Source organism: Aythya fuligula, chromosome 1 (assembly GCF_009819795.1).
Source record: "Aythya fuligula isolate bAytFul2 chromosome 1, bAytFul2.pri, whole genome shotgun sequence".
Lineage (NCBI taxonomy): Eukaryota > Metazoa > Chordata > Aves > Anseriformes > Anatidae > Aythya > Aythya fuligula.
In genome coordinates this window covers 3,479,814-3,503,162 of record NC_045559.1, presented here as the reverse complement: position 1 = coordinate 3,503,162, position 23,349 = coordinate 3,479,814, and the positions used below count along the sequence as shown (strand labels likewise).

The 23,349-nt window shown below is 41.8% G+C and overlaps 1 protein-coding gene across 1 annotated transcript in view; it reads left to right on the top strand.

Moving 5' to 3' along the window:
* The window catches only part of MKLN1 (muskelin 1), a 94,496-nt gene that overhangs the window by 42,917 nt on the left and 28,230 nt on the right, over positions 1 to 23,349 (top strand). The window contains exons 9-11 of the mRNA XM_032188646.1: positions 5,926 to 6,038; positions 21,001 to 21,213; positions 23,007 to 23,228. Of these exons, the coding sequence (XP_032044537.1) occupies positions 5,926 to 6,038; positions 21,001 to 21,213; positions 23,007 to 23,228 (548 nt within the window). The remainder of the gene's footprint in view (positions 1 to 5,925; positions 6,039 to 21,000; positions 21,214 to 23,006; positions 23,229 to 23,349) is intronic.

Genomic DNA, 23,349 nt, shown 5'->3' with positions numbered 1-23,349 from the left:
GAAGTCCTTTTCAGAAATTACTCTTTTCCTCAACTTTAATCCCCTGTAAGCAAACGCAACAAAATCAGACTCATAAGGAGGCTCTGATGTTTCATATCACACAGAACAGATTCTGGAAGCAAACTTTAATCTCCGATGTCAAGCCTTGCTGTAGCTCTGGATATAACTGCAGAAGGTTCTGCTTTTTGATTAACCTCAAAGAAATATGAGCCAGTTGTTACTGATTACAATGACAAACATTTATTTTTACTAGGTTTTGTATAGAACCGAGCCTGCCAGATGCATGTGTTAGTGTCAGGATAGGGATATGGGTTGGTAAGTAGTTGAGTTACATCTCAGGTTACTGATAGCCAGTTGAGTCACCACATCTCTTGTTTATGCTCTAAGTTTCAGGCAGAATATAGTTTAATTTCGCCTTAACTGCCTTTTAAGCATGTCTTATCTTCCCGTTAGGGGAGGCTGAAAGTAACTAAAAGAGCAGTTAAGGCATCTCTGCTGGCAAACAGTGACTTGTGGTGGTGTAGCTGGTTTCTGTCTGATGTTCACGCACTTAATACTTGCTGCAGCTGTCTTGGAATAAGCACAGTGCTCTTTGTGCTTTGAAAAACCTCCGTAGCATATGGAAACGAGGGCACAGGCATTTTCGGATGCGGAACTGAGAAGGCAGCTTGTTGTTGTCCCATGTCAAAAATGTGGTAATCATTAATTCTCACAATTTTTTCCAGGCTTTTGTTTGCATTAGCGCTCAGACTGGAATGACCCTGGGTGGCGGAATTAGGAAGCTGTTCTTGGTATGCCTATAGAGAAACGTTTACAAAGAGGCATTCCTACTTACAGTTGGAAACCGCTGGTGTGTACATTAAGGCTCTGGGCTGTAAATGAAAACAGAAGATTTAGAAGATTTATGCTTCTGCTTTGCCTGCAAGGCGCATGCCTCGTGTAGCTCTCTATAGGAGGCCGGGGAGTTTCCTGCACTCTTTTACGAGGAAGGAGACGTGTTAGGGTAGTCACAGCCCTAAACAAAAAAGCATCCCCAAAACACCCAAAGTGAAAATAACCCTAAAGCTGTACAAGTGCGTTCTGCGTTAAGTGGATGTCTGTCATGAAAACCTCCAATTTATGTAGGTCCTGGTGAAATACCCAAGCACTAAAGGGCAGGCTGGTATAGCACAGTGCTTTATGGATGCATTAAGTGCTGATAGAATGATTGCCCAAATGCAGTTTTGGAGAAAGGTCTAGGTGTCTGTCTAGCATTGAACCTTGATTATCACAAGGCTGATTATGCCCCCTCAGGCCTTTCTGCAGTTCAGATATGACGTGTTACGAAATGCCAAGCCTTACCCTGGAAGAAAGTGGGAATGGGTAAGCAGACTGCCCTATTCAGGCTTTAAGGAATACCATCTGTATTTCAGAGGAATATCCAGACTGGATTTTGGATGTCTGGTTTATAATTCCATAGGTAAAGTGGTTTTTTTCCTCCTCTCTTGTAGAGTAAGTATAATTTTATATGAATGATAGTGTAGTCCCTAAGGCCACATAATTTGTTTGGGTAACAGAACGGTGTTTTTAGGATTTGAAAAGAAAACAAACTAGTATGAAAGTTATTCTATTTAAAAGAGACTCTTCCGTGATATATTCTAATTATTTTTCAAAGTTCATCTTTATTTCATTTAGATAAAGCCTCCGTATGTTTTCTGACTAGCCCGTTAGAAGTAATAGCTAAGCAACCAGTATGACTTTTGTCTGCATTTCTCCTAGCTATGGCAACTGAAACATTTTCTGAAGGAAAATATTAGCGAAGCGATCTTTATCAGTGTTTGTGCTACCTCTGTTCGGTCTCTGAAGTGAAACTAATTTGTGATTTCAGATGTACATTATTTCCCCTTTCCCTTTTGTGAGGAATTCTGCTCGCTTCATTATGTTAGATAAGTGAAAAGAAATCTGTAGGCTGGAAACAGTGGGAGATTGAAAACGGTGGGCACGGTATGCCTGTGGTCTACGTGGAGATGGTGAGACTGGCCCAAAAGAAGCACAGAGAGAGAAAAAAGCCGAAGTGAGAGCAGCAGACACGAGAAAAAGATGCTGTTTTGCCTGAGGAAAACACTGCTATCCATAAGATATTTTATTTAAAGACAGGGCTTGTGTACAAGATGAAGAGATCTCCGAAACAAAACACAGATGGCTTCTAAGCTCTGAAACACAAACAGCTGCTGCATCCTGGAGGTTACTCAACTTCATAGGGCTTTTGCATTTGGGAAGACTTTGTCTGCGTTGTGTGCCTACCCAGACCAGCCTGAGCCTGGAAAAAAAAAAATGCATCTAGCCAGCATCTGCACTGAACAGTGATTCAGAAACTGAGTGACAAAGGTTGGAAAAGCCCTCCAAGATCTGGTCCAACCATCCCCCTACCACCAATGTCACCCACTAAACCATGTCCCCAAGCACCACGTCCAACCTTTCCTTGAACACCCCCAGGGATGGTGACTCCACCACCTCCCTGGGCAACCCGTCCCAGTGCCTGTCTGGCTGTGCACTTGTTCTGAGTGTTCCCTTACGTGTGCAGCTTGCAGATAACTAAAGCTGTGCTCACTACAGGAGGTGCCATCCTTTAGTGGAAGGCTTTTCAGGTGCCTTGCACCCAGCTTTCCCGGGACAAGTCCTCCAGATCTAGGAACGCTGAGAACGCTGATTCTCAAGTGCACCCTTGGCAAGTTTGGGGTGATAGCAAACCACAGAGGGAGCTGATAATAAACTGGAGGATGGGACTGTAATCAGGGGCTGGAGGAGAGAGCTTCTGTGGGAGGCTTAGCAGAAGCAGGGCCAGGAGGCTGGGACACATTGATGTCCCTCTACGTGGTACTTGTCTGGCTGCCTATGTAGTGCTGTGGTACAATAAAGGTGACCTCCTGAAACTCAGTCCAGTGAAAGGATGGCTGGGGCTGGAGCACCTGATGTATAAGGAGATGCTCAGGGAGCTGATTTAATTCTGCTTGTGGAAGAAAAGGCTTAGGGGAGAATTTATGTTTTGTCTTCAAACAGGTGCTGGAAGAGGGTGAAGAAGATGGACGTTCATTTTGGGGGTGTGCAGGGATTGGATGAGGGGCAATGGACACAAATGGCAGCAAGAGAAATTCCAGTTAGATAGTACCAAAAAAATACCATAATGAAGATGGTCAGTAATTGGAGCAGGGGTCCAGGTATTCTGAAATATCCATCCTTGGAGCATAGCTGAATGTGTCTGTGCATCCTGCTCTACTCCAAGGGGTTGGGGAGAGGACTCTTGAACTAGATGACTTCCAGAGGTCTTCACATATGAAATAATTTTGAACCTGCAGAGGACTGTTTGGCACGCACATTGAAATTCCATGTGGTCTGGGGGATTTAACAGGGATTGGAGGAAGGCTTCTTAATCTACTCTTCTGAAAAATGGAACTTGCAGGGAGGCCATAGGGAAATAGGTTATTTTTTTTCTCTGATACTTTGAGGGTTGCTCCAGTACCTTCCAGTCTTTTGGGGAGTAAGGAAAGAGAAGAATTCAGACACTCCAGAAACATTTCTGGCTGAACAAGCAGTTGAGAAATTTTCTTCCAACGTATTTAATTCAAAGTGTTGGATTTTTTGCTCAACAAGGAATGCGCAGGAGATAAGGCTACGATGCTGGAGGAGAACTGGTAACAGCTTTGGGTAGACATAACTGCTTTCATGTTTTTCTTGTTGCCTTGCAGGTAGATCTGAAAATTCTTCCAGTCTGTCCTTAAAGCAGAAGAGAGGCTTGCTTTAATAAAGCAATATCAATATTTCTGTGTTACATAGCACTTGGGTACAAGGAAGAATCTCTTCTCTGAAGAGAGGGATGCCGTGCTTGCATCTCGAGTTCCCTAGTGCTACTGAAGTAGAAATAATTACATCGATGGGAGACTGATGTTTCCCCTCAAGCTTCACACTCCAGCTGCCTCTGAGTTTGTGCTCTGTTCCCTCTCTCTGCCCGTCCTCCTCTTTGAGCATGTGCTGATAACGTTGTTGAGATGTTGTGGAAATGCATGGGAATACTGGACGTGTACTCTGGGTCCATCCTGCTGGGTGATTTGCTTGAAGAGCGAACAGATTACCCTTTCCACAAAATCTGTTGAAAAACAGTGGGAGGTATGATGCTGGTAGTGGAACAGAGCAAAGTTCAAATCTGGTTTTGGAGGGAAAAGAAGAAACCACAAATTTTTCCTTATACTTTGGGAGAAGAGTTATGAACTTCAGAAGAACTCTGGAAAAAGTATTTACCTGGCATTACCAGCAGCAGATGAATTAAGATATTCAGAAATGTTCCTGTAAAAATACAGAAACTTGCCATAAAACTGTATGCAACTCTGTAATAAGATTCACAACGATAGTCATTCTGGATCTAGGTAGTGGCGGAGCCTTTCTTCATCTAGACTGTGTTTTTATATCAAGATGAAAAATAAATTTGGTACGCAGTCCATGTACCCTCATGTGTTGCTCTTGGACTCTGGGGATGCTCATGGTTCACCCTATAAATATATGATTCTTCTCCTTTTTCGGTGCTTACATGCCACTTAGTTCAGCCAGCTTGGTTTAGGTAACTTAAAATCTGAGTTTTCATGAAATTCATTCAGGTTTGCTATTAAATTTCATCCGAGACGACAAAGCCTTGCAGGCAGGCATGACGTTTTGGCAAGGCCCCAGTAGGATACTTAGCTGGTGCCAAATCTTTTATTTTCCTCGGCTATCAATGAAGCTGTTGTGGTAATGTGGGTTTTGTGAGCTGTGAGAATTTATGCGCACAAAGGGACCTGCTCTTTGCAGGGAACACTGGGAGCCCTGAGTCCAGGAGGAAGGGTAATTAAAGTTAATGAACCAGGGTAACCTTTCCATGGTGATGACCACTATCCTGATGGTAGGTGAGGGTCAGGGACCATTCCCGTTTTATAATCGCACTTGTAGCTCTGCTCTTTAATTGGGGTTGGATTAAAAATTGGCCGTTACCTTCATAATAGAACTGGCTTGTGGATTTTTAAAGGAGTTTTTCAAAGCTCTGCAAGTCTCCAGTGGCTTGTTCTTCTTGGACTTGGTTGTATGTTGGGTTTTAATGCAGTCAGAAGACTCAGTATTTTCAATATTCGAGACCAGATAGTGAAGTTTCAATAATGGAAGTGGCTTAGTCATCTCTCGATGTCAGAACAGAGACTTCTTCCTTAGATGCTTCCCATGTTCGGGGCTTCATCTAGTTTGATCAGCAAGTCAGGGAAGCCTTTGAACTTGGCGTGCTTGGAGTGGTTATGAGTTTAAGGTAACATGCTCTAGGGATAGGTCTGTACTGCTGAATTACGTCTGTTACTGTTCTACTGGCAGGCTTTTGTGGCATCAGGTAAATTACATTATGCAAGCTATTCCCCTTGAAGAGGATTTTATAGTCGAAGTAAATTTTCCTTTATAAGGGATTGACTAAACAGGAAAGCTTTGTGGCTGCTCTCTCAGAAGTTGTCTTAGGCTGTAGGTTTTGCATCAATCAGGGACCAAACTGCAATTTCACTGACAAGGACTAATAACGCATGGCATCCAAAATGTTAAATGCTGTTAATTTGCCTGTCTTGATTTTTTAATCAGAAAGCTGTGGATTTGATTGCCTTGTAAGTAAAAGTAGAAATAGAAAATGATTCTTCAAGAGTTGGTAGTATATCAGTCCTGAAAACTTCAAATACTGAAAATCAACACTTCTTTCTGTCCTGGTGACTGGTTCCAGTCAAAGAGGAACAGTACTTTGTAAGAATTGGTTTCGCTTTCTTTTCCAATGGTCATTAAGACCTACAGTCTATTTGTCTAAATTGTTTTTTAAGTATTAACCTGTTTAGAGGCATTCTCTATTTAAAATAAAAAAAAAATTAACGTGTTCTTTTTTTTTCTTTTAATTAGAAACTGTTTATTTGTTTGGTGGCTGGGATGGAACTCAAGACCTGGCTGACTTTTGGGCGTATAGCGTGAAGGAAAACCAGTGGACTTGTATATCCAGAGATACTGAGAAAGAGGCAAGTTCTACATCCATTCTGATGATAATATATGTGTTATTGTACAGAAAAATGTCATGCTTCTAAGTGCTCGTGTTGATATATAGCGTACTGAAAGAACCACAAAATTCAGACCATAAAGTTTTTGAAGACTTTTGAAATGCTCACCCTGGGAAAATGTGAAATGGATGTGATTTTGAAGTGTTAAGCCTTTCCCCTCCAGTAATCATTATTTCTCAAGAGCAGACTGATCAACCAAAATCAGCTCAGTGATTAAAACATGAGTTTAATAATTTGATAGGACTGAATAACCAGACTGCTGATTAAACATTTCAGACCTGATGCTGGTGCTGAGCTTCAGAAACAAATTATTTTTTAGCTTCTGTCAAAAATGTGAGTAGAAATAGACAGCTAGGAGTTAGAAATGAAGAGAACAGAGGGTAACTGCCAGAGGCCACACAATCCTAAGAGTTTTTGTGGCATTCAAGCAGTTTTCCTTGGCCTCTTTCGCTTGCTATTTGATGTATGAAACCTCTGAAATTAATGTAGCTTGGGTTATAGAAGGTAACAAAAAAAGTCCAGAACCTTTGGCTCATGTAATTCACATTACTATATACTGTGAAATGTTAAAATTTCCTGTGGTTATTGTGTTCCAAGTTCGTTACTTGTTTGTCAGAGCATAACTTAAGGAAATTCCTGCAGACTCCTCCTGAAGGTCTGAAAAGTTTGAGATTCCACTGCTTTTTGACAGATAAATTCAGGAGTTGATTTCCCCAACTATTTGAAAAAGGCATAAACATGTCTTCCCATTTGAATTTTTCCACGTTCTCGTCACTAGCTTATTTTATGAGCTTCTGTGCTAGATTAAATAACACTTGAATATTGCCATTTTTTTTCCTGGCAAAGGTGTTTAGAGGTTGTAATCAAGTAGGACAAATAGCATGAGCTGAAAATCTCGCAGTAAGGCACTTCCCTAGCCTTTAAACCTGTTTGTCATGCACATACTGTTTTCAACATCCTTTACAAAATGGGCTATAACAAAACTGAATGTGATATTCTAGTATCTATCTTCATGTTGCTACGTAAAGGTAAAATTGTCCTTATGTTTCATATCTTTGTGCGTAAATTTTTTTTTACTCTTTTCATCACTGCTCACAGCTTTGTCATTCTCGTGGCTCCTCGCTTGTTTAGTGATAAGATACTCAAGTTGGATTTGGTCTTTCAGGGTCCAGCTGTGTAGGCTGGGCTTGTGTTGCCTCTGTTTACATCTGGAGCTGTGGGTTTCACTTGACGAGAAGTTGTCACCTAATGGGTAACATCCCTAGGATAACAAAGGCTGTGTGCGACATAATTACGAGGAAATTGGGATTTTACCACATGTTGACAAAAGAGATTAAGATAAAGCTAGACCTTCCTTCACTCCAGAAAGTAAAGAACTAGCAATATTAAAAATGAACAAAACCAATTTTAACTGTCTCTTCTTTTTCTTTCCTTCTTGCTTTGTGTACCTACCTAGCGTGTACGTTTGTCTTAGGGTGCAACGTAATAGGGCCTTCCTGTGTAAAAGGATGGCCGTGCTTTCTCCCTGCCTGCACCAGGGTGGGTAGTTCTGGCTTTTCTTTAAGGGATTCATTTTCTTTTTTTTGCTGGGATCCTTTCTTATCCGGTTGAGCTTCTGTAGAGCTTGGGAGGCCTGGCTGGGATGCAAGGCATCAAGCAGTGCCAGAAACAGCGTATGTTTTCTCCAAGTTCCTCATGCCTGACTCTAGCAGGGTAATGTTGGGATGGGAACGAAGGAATACAAAAAAGGACAGCTATGGAGGAGACACAGATTTTGGAAGGAAAAAAAATTAAAAAGTGCGATGGCAGGTCCAGAAACTCAAGTGGAAGATGGAAGGGTTTTGGACTGAGAGGAAGCAAGGTAGGAGAATTAAAAAAAAAAAACGAAGATTGAATTAAATGCATGGGTAACTTTGAAAAATTGATGGACTTCCTAGAGGAAAGTGGGAAGAAAGCGTGTAGATTTAGAAATGGAGTTCCAGAAAGGTTTTAGGTGTGGATATAGTCTTTGGTAGATGTCAGAAGGCAGACTACTGAGGCATAGTCCAGGATTTTGGCGACTTACTGAGGTACTGTGAACTGGCTGCTGCTAGCACTTAGAGCAGTCCAGCAGTATTTTTTGTTTTAATTAGATCTGGATAAAACTTGATTTAGAAATGAAAAGGTCAATCTCAAATGGAGAAGTAAATTCAAAAACAAAGACTCCAGATGTTTCTCTAATAGGAACATCAACTGTTCACAAACAATTTGCTAAAAGGAAATGTCTGTTGACATGGAATTTCTGAAAATATTCGAAGTAGATTCCAGTAGAGCTTCGTCTTGTTTTTGTGTTATATTGTGTTTGTTCTACTTCTTGCTTTTTTTTTTTTTTGTTCTAATTAATCAGTGACACTGGTGAAATTAGCCACTGAATAATTAAGCTTGGACAAGAGCATAATACGGTAGAAGTTGCATCTTATCCAGCGTCGTCTTAAGGGTAACACAGAGCAACATTTTGGGCTAAAGGGACTGATAGCTTCTGTTGCGATGCCAGATTATCATCGTCTTCCCCTTGGCATTACGTTACGAAGCTTGTGGTGACCTTTTAGTAAACCGTGTTGTTGCTGTTTTTCGGAATTTGCTAGCGAGTTGGAGAAATGTTTCTTTGCCACCTGAAATTGCATTTGTGATTTTTAACAGTTCAACTACCAATGCTGATTTTCCATAGCCGTTCTATCGGAAAAATGCTCACAGCACTACTGGAAGAACTGATCACCCACGTTCTTTTTTATTTTTAAATAAGTGTTAAGGACTTGAGCGTGGTGTTGGGTTGAACCACCAGTATGCACATCGCAGCTGCCGATGGACAAACGGACCTGAATTTGACCTTCCCCACCATCCCTCCAGTGTATGGAGCCAGCAAGGCTTCTGCAGTCCTTGTCAAGTCCTCCTCTATGACTGCATCCTTCCAAGGGAGGTACACCGTGACCTTTTAGCAGGCCCCACAACTTCTGTCTCCTCCTCGGAGTGCTTGGGCATGCAACAGCTCTACAAATCAGTTGGCACGAGGCATGGCCAAAATACATGAAGCCTAAGAGCCTCTAAGAGTTTGTACTCTGAACTGAGTGGAATGTTCTGACAAATGCTGTTGTCTCCAGGGTTTGTTAGTGGCTGTAGATTAGCAGACCTTTTCAGGATTTGGGAATAAATAGCTTTGAGAAAACAAACATTGTCATTCTTTGGGCGTTTTGGTCCTAGGCCAGTGTCAATTAATAGAGAAACTTAACGTGCATATTTTGGTGTCTAATATTTCTAATTTCCAAGCAGTAGCTTGCTTTTGGAAAGGGTAATTCAGTGAAAGTCAGTACAGGAGCACAGTTGAAGTGGATAGGTGACTGTAGGAAAAACTTAATTTGGAGTAAATTACTAGTTACATGGACTTACAGGATCAAAATGCTGAGACATGTTTATGGCTTTGGAGATTTGATAAATGAGAATCTAGAAGCACGATAGTAGGCATTTTGTATGTCACTGTTATTCCTGTGCCTTGTTTCAGTACTTCCTAGATAACAGAAGAGATGAAGGATCTTCCTTCAAACATTTTTATTGTGCAGAGCAGTAGCTTGTTGTGCATGATATGTTGACTCATCCACATTTTGGCTTTCTTAGGCTCGCACACAAGCTCTGTGAAGGACGTGGAAATTGCATAGATGGTTTAGGTGACACTGTATTTCCCAAACTTTTAAGTGTTTCTTGTCTAAGACTCTTAGGTAGCAGACAAGGTCTTTTCAGGGGTTAATTGGTTAAGAGAAGAAATCATTTCTCACAATGAAGGAAAGCGTAGGTCAACAAGTGCCTGCTGTTCAGGAGGTTCAAAGTGATCCAGAAAATCGGCATATGCTAAGGTGACAATTTGCTGCTGACATCAAATGCTTTTCCAGGATACTGACAATAAAAGCTGACAAAGGTAGAAAGATCTTAGGGTAGTGAGAGCCAGGGCGAATTTCATCTGCTATTGTATTTCCAGTTAAATTTTTTATGGTGTATGGATGCACTGCTTTACGTTTGTTGACATAGTTGCATTTACCCAAAGTTTCCTATGTCATATTACCACACAAGCATTTGATGCATTTGGAAATGTTTCTGACACCTGATTTATTTTTTTTCTGTGGAGTGGCGTGATGCTCAAATACATCAGCTCATCCATGTAAATCTTTACTCTCTGCTGTTTTGAAGTGTAGAACTTGAATTAGTCTCAAATATTGACTCTTTCCTGCAGATGGTGATGTAGTTTGGAAGATGCTTTGAGCAACTTGAGGATTTTCTGTTTTGAATACTCTAATGTTTACGGGCTTGAGATCTAATGCACTGAATCTGCCATATCCGAGTAGTTCCAGTTGTACAGATGCTCGGTTGTACGAGATGCCTGGTACCGCAGGAGCACATAGGGAGAAAGCAGCTGTCCCAAAAAGCCTGCAATAGAAACTTGGATCCTGCGGGTATACCTCTGAGCCAACTTCCTAAATAGTGTAAATGCCTACAAAATTAGGGACAAAGAAGGCAGATGCCGAAGTGAACCCAATGAAACGTGTTCTAGGCTGATCCTAAATATTCCTGTTTTATTTCTTCCCCCCAGCATAGAAGGATAATGATATAAAAATGTTCTAGCCTGTATTCATTCTCCTAAATGTCAGAGAAACTTTTAGATACATCTGACTGGCTTCTCCACTGCTTTCCACATAGGTAGCTTAAAACAAAAAGACCCTATTCAACAGTTTCTTATTTTCAGAATTTTTAAATGTTTTCCACTTTTAAAGGTGACTTTTTGTTTATGCTAGCATGTGTGACTAAGAGCTCTGTCCTCTTAGCTCTTGTTTATTTGTCTTTTAACTGGCATTTTTATAAAAAGAAAAGATAATCCTTATTTTAAAACAGCTCAGAGCCTTAAGGTATTGAGTTCCATTGCTAAGTGCCTGTAGTTCTTGCTTCCAGCATGCAAAAAGTGCAGAAAACCGGCCAAACTTGAGTTATTCCTAACACCAGATGTTTCATGTGTGGAGGTCCCTTTCGGATTTTGAAGCCAGCCTTGTAGAGAAGGGAGTACTTAAATAAATGCATTATGCACGGGGTTCTGAAGGCTGCGAAATTTTGGCAGTCTTGGGGCTTGCCTGTGCCAGTCTTCAGATTATACGTGGACTTCCAAAGCATCGTGAAGCCTTCAGTTGCAAAGTTCGTGGCTTGCAAAGCGAAGAACTACTTCTAAACCTTGGAGTAACGTCTCCTGAATAGCTGATCTGTGGCATTTGTGCTGTGGTTCAAAACAAAACAAAGCCCACCACGGTGACTACCTTACAATGGGCTTACTGGGCTGATTCCCTTATCTGGAATTTCACTTTTATGGCTGTGTTAGGAAGGTGTTGCATCATCCAGTCCCTTGTGAATTACCGATGAGGCACGATGCAGAGATGTGCTAGGGAATGCATCTGGGGGAAGATTACACGTTTTCAAACTGCTTTAAGTATTACGGAACTTTCAGGTAAGGACTTAGTAAAGCGAAGGATATTGATCTTAAGAAATGTTGATTTACATCCTTTTGGGTTTTAATGACACTAAAATATGCAGCTGTAAGACAAAAGCCAGCTTGAACCCCGTGTTCCCCATTGACTGCATGTGGAAAAAAAGATTGAAACAATGATTTTAAATAGAGGAAGGTGGGAGGTAAGCGTGATCTCTTGCCAACAAGGTGAAAGTAACTTCATACACCAGTCAACTTTGCCTTGGGAGTACTCTTATTTCAGCTAGCAGCCTGGGAAAGGCTTCTGTTACATTAACACTCCTCAAGCTGTACAAACACGGGAATCTCTAAAGAAATATCAGTTTTTATCCCAGTGTGGTAACACGGGAAACGTTCTCAAGTAGCATCACAGATGCATCCTTAGCTAAATCATCTGGATAATTATGTATTTGAAAATCTGGTCGGTTTTTATGGTTCTGCCACCAGGTTCCAAAGTTGATTAGGACTTTAAACTTTCTGGACTGTCTGTACAGCAATTATTGGCTGAAAGGATGGATAGCACATGGATACGTTGAGCTTTTGGACTTGAAAGCGTTCAGTATGTTTAGCAGAAGAAATTGAAGACACCTTGTTCCTGAAGCCGTGACAGAGCAGAGACTAGCGGTGTGCTGCCCTCAGTGGTAACCGATGCATTCCTGCAGCTGGAAAACCAAATTGTGTTCTGAGAGGAGCTGAAAGGTGATACGAACAAAAATTTCCCAAGCTGTATCTTTCCTCAGCTGTCACTTAGTTTAAAAGAAGGCACGGCCATCTCCACAGTGCTGTTTTTTAACATAAAGCAGACTATTTATATGTATTTTTCTTTACATGTTGTTATACAGACTTCATCTGTTTGCTGTTAAACCCTACTTAGTACCTGTACCCTTGGATGGCAATCTCTCAGCCATGAGTTAGCTCGAGGGGAAAATGATACAGCCACTTTAGTGACGTTTTAACACATCTAGGTACGAACTACTCTTTGGTCCTCTCTTTAAGACTGTCTTCACTTTCTCAGAAAGGTCTGAGAGCCTGTGGCTGTCATAAACTACTTAGGCTGACAAGTTCATATTGATCTATCGCCAGCTTTTCAAAGATAGTTATAATAAAAGAACAAAACTCTTCTAGCCCTGCTATGTCCTTGTGAACAGGGGGAAACTGTTAACATGTCTCACGTTTTTGGTTAAACAGTCGGTAAATGACTAGTTAAAGGATCTTCAGCCTCCCTGCCTGTGGGTCTGCAGTTCAGCTGAATAATTTGCATCTATAGAAGAATCCCTCCCTTGGCTGGACTTTCTTTTTGCGAACCTTTGTTACGGGTAATGAGAGGACAGCGTGAACTTAGGATGCGTTTGAACATGACCTCATTCAACATCCTGCAATTGTTAATGGTTAGTGAAATTCAGCACACGAGGGATGTTGTCCTGAGGGCCCGGCTCTCGGAGCTGGTGAAAGCTCTGCTTCTCTGGTAGGTCGTCTGTTTTATTTCAGCAGTGTTACTGAAAGCAAAGCTGAGCAGATAATGTGTAACAAACCTACAGTTTGCTTGTTAAAATTTAATAAACTGCAGTTTTTACTACTCACATTTCACCACTGTGAGCAGCGCTTGGTTTGCAGGTAAATTGTGGCTTTTGTTAGGAGTAGCACAGTAGTGTCCTTCCATTGCAAGGTTGTTTTGTAGAAAGGTATTGCTTCCTTCACCTGTTAGCACTTGGGAGCTGAATCATGTAGGCTGGATGACATTTTTGACTGTAAACTGGAGCTTAAGCAAGACTTTTATACGTGTTCTTGCAACCTGCCTCATAGAAATGAATGAATTATTATTGCTTGTTCTTTGCGTGCTTGAATTTGTTTCTTTTTTTGCTTTTTAACTTTCCTAGAAATTCTCTTGGTCATAAGATGATGTGGTCTGCTGTAACGTGAAGTTATGCAGTGCTGGAAGTCCTTTATGATAGCTGGGCATGTGAGCGAGCCAGGTGAGAGCACGCTGCTCACACTGACCCAGGACCGTGGCTCCCTGCATGGGCAGTGTCGCAGCTACAGGTTGCCAAAGGTGTTCTGCACAATAGCTAAACCCATGCCACACAGCTGTCAAAACAGGATATCCGTGCTTCGGATAATCCATGAGCCAATTTATAGGGCATGTTTTATTTCTTCGGAGTTGGATTAATCAGGGTTCATCGGAAGCCGATAGGTCGCATGCCAGTTCGTTCGCTTTCTGCAAACACCCTGCCCTTGGTTATTTCTTCAAGCAGGCCTGCCAGGAGACTAATTTTTAACAGGTAATTTCATGGGAGGAGAACATGAGGTTCTGCTCATTTTCATAGCCACGTTCCTGTGCTGCACTGAGCCTCTGTGCTCATCCGTGCTGTAATGAACCTGCGCTGATCCCCGCGGGATGGAGCAGGCAGCCTGAGTCAATTCTTCCGCAGGGCAGGAGGGGTTGGCCTGCCCACGGGTCACCAAATCCCACTCACCCCTGTTTTAAGGGTCACACCGCGCATCTCTGAGCTTAATCATTTGATTTATAAGCTCATTGAACTGCCTTTCAAAAATAGCACACGGGAGCGTTTAATTGCGCTTTAAGCGAAGAAAGTCTCTTTAGGGAACGTTTAGCTTGAGGCTGTGTAGTCTCAGCACTGACTATCCCAAATGTGTACATGCTTCGGGAAAAAAAAAGCTTAATCCTGTTTATTTTTTTTTTTCCCCCGTTTAAAGTGAGCGGAACAGATGAATCAAAACGGTGTGCTAAAAGCTGCCTCTGACTTTAATCTGCTCCATCATGTCTGAGTCAGATGCCCAGAAAGGACTTTGCAACTAAATCTATTTAGTTGCATTGCTATAGGAGGGTGCTCGTAAGCAGATTAGCCATAGCTCAAATACTATGTCAACTGTCTGACTGACGGAGAGCTTCCTTGTCTTAGCTGAGACTCCATTTATTAATAGCCAGCTATTTGCAAATACTTGTCAGAATCTTCCTGATATCCAAGCCTAATATTTGTCATAACAAAGTTCACTTTGTGTGCAGTGTGATGTAGATCCTTGTCTTCCCAACACTGGTCAGAGTTTTTAAGTGTTGTGCTTCTTAGCCAGGTTCTGATCCACTTAATAGATTTCCCAAAATATTTATTGGCAGAACATATGTAACTCGTGTACTCTCAAAGGATCTTCTTTATGGCTGGCACAGCAACTATAAAATCAAATTGGAATATCCCTTATCCCCTATAAATAGGGGCAAGAGTAGCTTAAGGTTAAAGTGAAGACGAGCGGCTGCCAACCTAGCGTAGCTGTTAGCTTCATTGCTCCTTAAAGTTTTTGCTTAAGGCAAACTCACAGAATAATTGAATGAATGGAGTGCATGTTGAACGTCCAGGATTTTTTTTTTTTTTTTTGGAGCTCTCTTGTGCTCCTAAACATTTGAGATCCCAGTTGAATCCCTTTCTTCGTTTGAAGCAAAGTTTGAAGGTTGGATTTGGAGTCTAGTGGTGGAGCTGTCAAGCCATGGACGTGAAATGAGACCCAGCACTGATTTCTGCCACCGTATGGGGTGGGGATGGGTGGCTGGGGTGTGCTGTTCGTGGGAGGCTCTCGCACCCTATAGGAACCATCACAGACAGCACCCACCCGTGGGGTGCTCACGTGCCGGGCTCTGTTGCGTGCCTTGGCACTGGTGGCACGTGCTCGGTCATGGTACGGGCGTTCAGAGCAATGCATCAGCCTCCACTCACTTTTATCTCGTGTTTTGGGCTGATGGGCAACGCAGATGCCCTGTGTTTCCATAAAAAGCACTGGATTTATTCTTTTGATAGGTTTCTGGCATCTGAAGTTATGAGGGACTTAAAATGCCTTCTGTGAGCGACTAAAGGGTGAGGGTTTCTTTTTGTTTTGCATTTCTTTTGTATGGCTGTAGCTGTTTCTCTCGCTGAATTCAGTGCTCATCTGAAGTAAAGCAAATCCTTTTGAGCTACTGCTTCGATTAAACATTTGGGGAGTACGTGTCACCTGAACGCCGGCATCGTTAAAGCACTAAGAAGCATCTGAAGAAGCGTATAGACTTGATTGAATGCCAGGGCTAACATGCAATTCCTTTTATTTTCACCATCGTGGAGAACTTGCTCCTTTTTTCGAGGTGGTGCAGGGGGAGGAGGAAATGGCTTATCCTCTGCATCTGCCGAGATGCACGCTGAAGCTGGAAAATGAGCCCAATTAATCTCTGCAGTTGTGTGTAGGCAGGAGGGACTATTTGTTGCATGACAGCCTGCTCTCAGAACGGGAAACAAAGTAGGTTGTTTGTGTCTTTATATGTCCTCGTCCCAGTTTGCTTTAGGACAAGAGCATTTACCTCATGACGCTTATTTTTGAACTTTATACTGGAGGCAATGTTCACATTCCATTCAGTCTTCTAAAGCACCAAGAAGGGAGAATTAGTCAGCTGTTCTTTGTTTTTATTTCCCTGACTCTTGAACAGGCTCCAGGCTCGCTCCTGAGGTTTTTCATCTGGATCGGTCTGAATAAAACAGATTTCCTTGCAACCGAAAACCCTTTATTTGCAAAAGGTTATGATAACCGAGAGAAGCCAAACTCCCCGAGTTTTTTTTGTTCGGGGGGTGGGCAGTGGAGGTGGCTTCCCGCAGTCCTCTTCACGTTCAGGCGGGTTTGTAGGACATTTATTTAAAACACGAAACAGACAAATAAAAGCTATCATGGTTGTGCCTTAGCAGAGCATGCCAGGATGCTGTTGCTAAGATGATGCATGGTGGTTCTGGCATAAATAGTTATTTGAGCAGGCCCTACCCTGAGGAGTCCCAAGCCTTTCTCTCCTGCATAGGAACAAATCAATTATTCTAAGGAGGCAGTGTTGTTTCTCCGTGCCGTTGTGTTGCTTTTTGAAAACGTTTTGTAAGTTAGTCCTTAAGTGGGATAATTGCTTTCAGCATTTGCAAGTTAAATGAAGAAAGCTCTAATTAGATTTTATAAAGTGGCTTAGCATGTTGAGAAGGCTTTTCATAAAGTATACTGTGTATGCGCTTGGCGTTGCACAATTGAATTTCGCGGAGGGCTGACGAAACCCAAAAATCCTATTTGGCCTCGGTTGTAACCTGGGCACTTAAAGGATTGCCAGGCTGTCTTAGGGCCTCCTAGCTAGACATACTGTTCCCTTCCCTACCCAAATCCTCCTCCAGGTGGTTTATCTCTTATTTTAGAGACTGGAGGAGTTGCAGTCGAGCCCAGCCTGCTAGAGGAGGAGCATTAGAGTAGGGAACAGGAGCTTGGCACCCCTTCAGACTGGTGCCTAGCGTTTAATCTGTCCTCGCTGTCATTATGCTGCGCTAATTGTGCTGGTGCTGGGTGGCAGCGAGCCACTTTGTTCAGGTTAGTCCTAGCTCCGAGCGGGCGCTTATTGAGCCGCACAGAGACCAAAGTGCCCGAGCTTGGTGTTGCTCGGTGTCCCGTAGGTTGGAAATGTGATATGCTAATGCTTTATTATTGCCCCCACAGCCTTGGCAGAAATGGAGGGACCGGCCGAAGCGGCGTAACTCATTGTTTGCCCTCTGAATAAGGACTTAGCCTAGTCACAAGCTTCTTTCACGTGTGGTTTCTGCAGTGTGCATGCCAGGAGCTTCATGATGAGAACTGGGAAGAGTTCCTAAAGGCAGTATTTGTTCAGATTGCGTTTCGGCGCTGTTCCTGGATGTGACTTACTAGAGCCTGTTGTAACTGGATGTGCTCTGCTGGGAAAGTAAGACCTCTACTAAATCAGCCCATCAGTTCCTGAAGCTTTGTTTGCAAAAGATGTAGATCCTGTGTGCTAGCAACTTCTGAATAGAGTTCAGTGAAACTACGTTTAAAGAGAAATTACTTAATAAAAAGTCTTGCGTTGACCTGTTGTTGCTTGGGATAACCAGGTAAACACAAACTAGTCGAAATTATTTCCCTTCTGCTCTGCTCAAGATGACTTGAGCTTGTTTAATCTTCTCTTGTTGTTTATCAGTGTGCAGGTGAAACTGTCTTTAGCACCCCAGATGTTCGGGAATGGTAGCTAGTATGTCTTGTGGAGTAACAGGTCCCACAATAAACGCTTCATATGGTGTCAGTTTATTTTTGGTAATAAGGCCCCAGATTTTAGCAAGGATGTAGAAGTGCCTAGCACAACGCACTCACCTTGGGGGGATATTAACTGGTGGATCATGGACCAGTTTGCATCCTGGTAGGAGTGGAAAAAGGTTGTTCTGCTCTCTAACCGTACTTGATCTCTTCAACCATAAATAAAGAGAGTCGTGGCTATTACAGTCCATTTTTCTCACTTCTTACTTTATAAGGGGTCAAATTCCTTGAACACTTCTGGCATCAACAAACTCGTTCCCATTTGAATTTGGTGGGTCACTTTCTCCATGACAAGTTGTAGCAGTGTGTTCTTTGTTCGAGCAACAGGCTCCCTATTGTAGCTGTGTCAAGTACGCTTTGGACGAACATTTGCAACCGCCCACGGGCTCTTGATTCATTTAACCACATGTGCCTTGAAGTTTTTATTCATTTCTCAGTGGCTGCCCATCTCTGTCTTTGTAAATGGACTTTGTGTCTCCCATTGGAGTATGTTCATACTACAGTGGCTTCTGTAGGCAAATCGAGAAGCCTTCATGTGAACTGCATTGCTTAAGGGAGTTATTTACTCATTATTTACTCATTTACTTATTATTGGTAATCCTGCAGGCTCAGTTGGAAGCTGTTGGCAGGTTCCATGTGACCTTGTAAGTGGTATAGAAGATTAACTTGGGTTTTCTTTGAGAACAGATGATGAATTGGAGGAAGCTTTCTATCCAACAAGGGACAGTCCATGCTATGGGAGGTTCTGCAAGTTGAAGCTCAACGTAATTAACTTGAGGTGAAGGTTTTCTGCCTGTATTCTGTATAGATCAAACGGTCAGACTTACAGGTTTTTTTTTGTTGTTATTATTATAAGAGACGTGACCGATACATAACTCTTACCCTTATGAATAACACAGTTTTCCTGAATTCTCTTCTCATTTGAACATAGTCTTAGGATTTGAACTTTTTTTCTTTACTTCCCCAATGCAGTACCTGGGCTGTGGCTTCCAGTATCTTGCAGCTGGTGCTGCAGGGGCTACGTGTCTAAGCCTCACGCCTGTGCTCAGACAAATTTCAGTTGAAACTCTTCTTCAAGGCAAGACAGGTTTGGAAATTAACAATTTTGAGACTTATTCCTCAAAGCGCCTAAGACATGATTGAGCAAATTTGGTAGGATTTACTTTAGCCCACAGAGACCATACAGCGTTGCGGGAGTGTGGAAAGATACCTAAAGCAGCAGCTTCAATTAAAAAAGTGCAGTGACACGACAGAGACGAAAGTTGGAAAGGCCCAATATCAGACGGGCAGGTCTTAATATTTCATCTACGTGCTGGCTGTGCCAAGGCAATAACGTGCTCCTTGGCAGAGGGACAGTGGAGTATCCTTAAGTGTCCTGGTTGCATAACAGGAGATGGATGGACTTTGTCTGCAGGGGTTCCTCTCTTGGGAATCAGAGAGAACCTTTGTGAATACACATGTCAGTGCTGCTCCTGCAAGGAAAGAAACCATCCCACGTGTTCTGAACAGGGTTCGGTGGAAGATGCTAATCTGTATTTTCTAGGAACAAGGTGAAGCACGTTGCAGTCTTCTGGCAGCTTCTTCCACGTGAACAACGGCAATGAATGAACTTTTGCTGCATTTCAGGATTTCATGCTAATGCTTCACTTCTATTAGACTTTTTTTCAGAAAAGAAAATTATCTTAATTACCATGAAGTAACTAATCCTCAAAGCTGTAATTGTTACTGACATAATTTTTCATATTTACCAAATATGAACAATTTAGTTCACCTCTTCAGATTGTTTACAGTTAACTCAAACAACAGTTTCCTGTAAATATCCTTTAATCAAGAAATTGAATTCTCTAACATCAACGTTAAAGCTATTTGATTACAAAAATGTAACGTTTCCTGTATTTTTATTTAACTTAGTTAAGTGTATCCCATCAGTATATTTTAATTTCAGTAATAGGTTCAGTAGATTTTTACATGAAATGTACAATTAGGACGATTTTTTAAGTGAGGCACTATTTGGTAGCATGTGGAGCAAATACTGTGATCATTTGGTGTGGCACGACTAATTAACCGTACAGCTTCTAACAAATGGTAATTTATGTTGCATCTTTGAATAGCTGGGCAGTCTTTATTTTTCAATAGATTGTAATAGTTGATTTTCAGTCTCTCGTACTTTGGTCTCTGTATGTAGATCTTACCACTTTGATTTGGCACACGAAATCTTCTCACTTTTCACGTTGGTTTCCAGGCTGCCTGTTCAGATTCCCAGTACTGACCTTTGAAACTTTCTGGTCACTTTCCATGCAGTTTCTATTTCTTCTCCTCCAGACTCTTCTGAATATTTTCAAGGTTAGCTGCCCAGCCTTGTTCTGGCACTCATTTAAACATGCACTGAAATTATATAATCTAAGATGAAATATATAACAAATACGATTTATCCATAAGTGTGACACCATTTATCTTCTTTTATCTGATCTTTTGTAAATAAACATTGTGATTTCTGGGGTTTTGGAGCACAACAACATCACTTATGTGCTTTAAGATGAGTGTACGAAGGCACTCTTCATGTCTTCATGTCACCGAGTAAATTACTCTGTCATTTAAGTTGAGCACCCCTGCGTGGTTAAGTGCATAATAATTTGACAGTGTCCCCCTGTGCTCCTCTGAAGATCATAATTCACGGCTATTTTGCTTACCGTGGGAAACTTCCTTGTAGCTGGAGGCTGGAGTGGCCGTATCTGCTGGTGAAGGACAGGGAGTGCTTTTGTTACCTTCACAGCCCCATTACCGGATCTGGTTGCTTGGGGGAGTGCCTGGTTATGATCTGTTAGAAAACAGCCTATTAATAAAACAGAGCTTCATGCAAGAGAGCACTTCTTAATCTTCTTCCTAGGCAGTTATTTATAGGCTGTGACATCTTAATTTGCCTCTCATGTGCATCAACTTCTGTTATTTTAAAAGATCAAGTAGCTTTCGCGTACCTCTGAGAATCGCTTCTGGAGGAAACGGTCTGATCTCCGAGGAATCTTACAATAAACTTTTAACATAAAACCTTTTTGTAAACATTTATTTATTTTGCTGTTGCCTTTCTGAAGCACAGAAGCTACAGAACGTCCTGTTATATCACTATTTATATATTAATGCTGTATTTGCCTGATACACATTTTCTGGAATGCTCAGAGGATTTCCAGTTGCTGTTAATGTTGATTCACCCTGAGTGGGTGGGCAGAGACCTACCCGGAGCAGTATTAAATGTATTATACTGTTTATTTTTGTGGTTCTTTTCTTTATTAGAGTGGTCCCAGCGCCAGATCTTGTCACAAAATGTGCATTGACATTCAGCGAAGGCAGATCTACACGCTGGGACGCTACCTGGATTCCTCCGTGAGGAACAGCAAGTCCCTGAAAAGTGACTTCTATCGCTACGATATCGATACGAACACATGGATGCTACTAAGTGAAGACACCGCAGCAGATGGAGGTCCAAAGCTGGTGTTTGATCATCAGGTCAGCGGCACTATTTTAGCATAAGTTCCTGTTTATGCACCACCTTCTCAGTGTTGATGGATCGTGATTTTGATCGTAGACTCCTAAAATTTAAGACTGTTATACCAGGTAATGTTACAGTGATATGAGGGAAGCTGTGGGCTGCACTCAGTTAAATTTTAATAGCATTGTTGTCTGATGCCATTGACTACCGGTATTCCAATCAAATTGAGTCAGAAGAACCATAAAAACCCTTGCAAAGTAATTCATTTTATTTATTAAGGCATATTTTATTAAAGCTCAAAGCACAGTTCATCTGGTTTTAATCAGACTTGCTGAGCTGGCTTTGCAGATCCAGCCTCCTGAGTAGACATTGGGGAACAACTTGCAAAGCTGGGTGTGCTACCTTCAGGAGAATACTGGAAGCAAGATACTGACATGAGGCCAACAGGATCAGGATTCTTTCAAAAGCAGTTCTCTTAAAAGTTCTCTTAAATTTTGTAGAATGTGCTTGCTTTGTAGAGACTGAAATCTTACAGGAGTAGCTGCTAACCTTTTGAAAAGCTGCACCTCTCCTTGTGTTAAAACATGAGTAAAAAAAATATTTGATTTGATGCTCAATGGCTTTTTTGTCCTTGAAAAAGGTATTTTGTTCTTAATTGTTTTTATAAATCGTGGCCAAGAGATAGCACATCAGTATTCATTTTTAAAGCGTCCCAAGAACTTTTTATTGGTACTAGCAGTTTTATAACCGAAGCTGCTGTCTGCCAGCACAATATGCATTTTTGCTGACACCAAAAATAAGGTGTGTTGTATGCAGAACAAAAGCCAATCAGTCTTTCTGTTCTATTAATAACAAATATCAGTCTCCCAGGTGTTGGGCAAAAGGCAAAAGTAAATGATCAGCTGGCAAGGCTGCTTTGCGTACCATTTGCCTGCTTCTGAAATTGTTTCTTTTTTCCCTGCTGTCTCCTAGGAAAGAATGTACTCCCTGAATTCTTTATCAGTCTAGGGCTCTTCCTTTTCCTTCCCTCAGTACCTACTGCGATAGCCGTTTTTGTTTAACCTTCAAAAAATGTGCTGCCCAAGAAGTGTTTTATGTAGGCTTTTCTGAGTAACATCTCTGACTTGCTGCAGTCCTGGCTCTTTTTTTTCCCTTGGTGTTTTATAACCCTCTCCATTGCACCACATCCAAAAACATCACTTGGAGTTTTGTTTGATTTGTACCGTGGTGCATCTTGTGTGTGCCATAACCTGAATTGGGGCATTGGGGATAAACATTTTGCTGCTGCTGTCTCATCAAGGATCTTCGGCCAAGTTATGGTCCTGCCCCTCATTATGTTAAAGCAATGAGGATAACAGTAAATATATGCTTGGGATGAAATCCAAGCAACAAATCACAGGTTGGGTTTTGATCAATTGTGTGGTATTCAGTAAATTAGCAGTGACTTTGATTTTTGACTTTGATTTTTTTTGCTCTTGCATAGTCATTGTCAAAGGTGATAACTTTGGGGCAGAATTGGCTGTGGATCCCGGAGACTAGAGGCAAATTTTTTAGATGACATAGTGTACATATAGCCCTCTTCTGCTCATTAAATGGTCAAATTGAAATTAGACTCACACTTTAAACTAAGAAGCTGTTTTCTGAGGTTAATACCTGTCAACCATGAAGATGTTCTCGCTCTTTTCCTCTATTAGAGGTTCAGGTGTGCAGAGTACTGTCTAACTAGATAGCACTTACAGGGAGGGATGCTTAAACCTGTGTGTTTAACTCTTAATGTACTGGCTTAAAACTACTTCTCTTGTCCTTCCAGATGTGCATGGATTCTGAAAAACACATGATATATACCTTTGGAGGTAGAATTCTGACCTGCAACGGCAGCGTCGATGACAGCAGAGCCAGTGAACCGCAGTTCAGCGGGCTGTTTGCTTTTGACTGCCAGTGTCAGACATGGAAGCTTTTGAGAGAGGATTCCTGTAACGCTGGACCTGAGGATATCCAGTCTCGAATAGGACACTGTATGTTGTTCCATTCTGTAAGTATCCACGCAATACTTTGATTCATTATGCCTGACCTTAAGGAGAACATCTGGTTTTGATTTTTTTGCGAGGCTGAAGCTCTTTAATCTCCCAAGTGGTGTGTTGTCTCGCTTGATT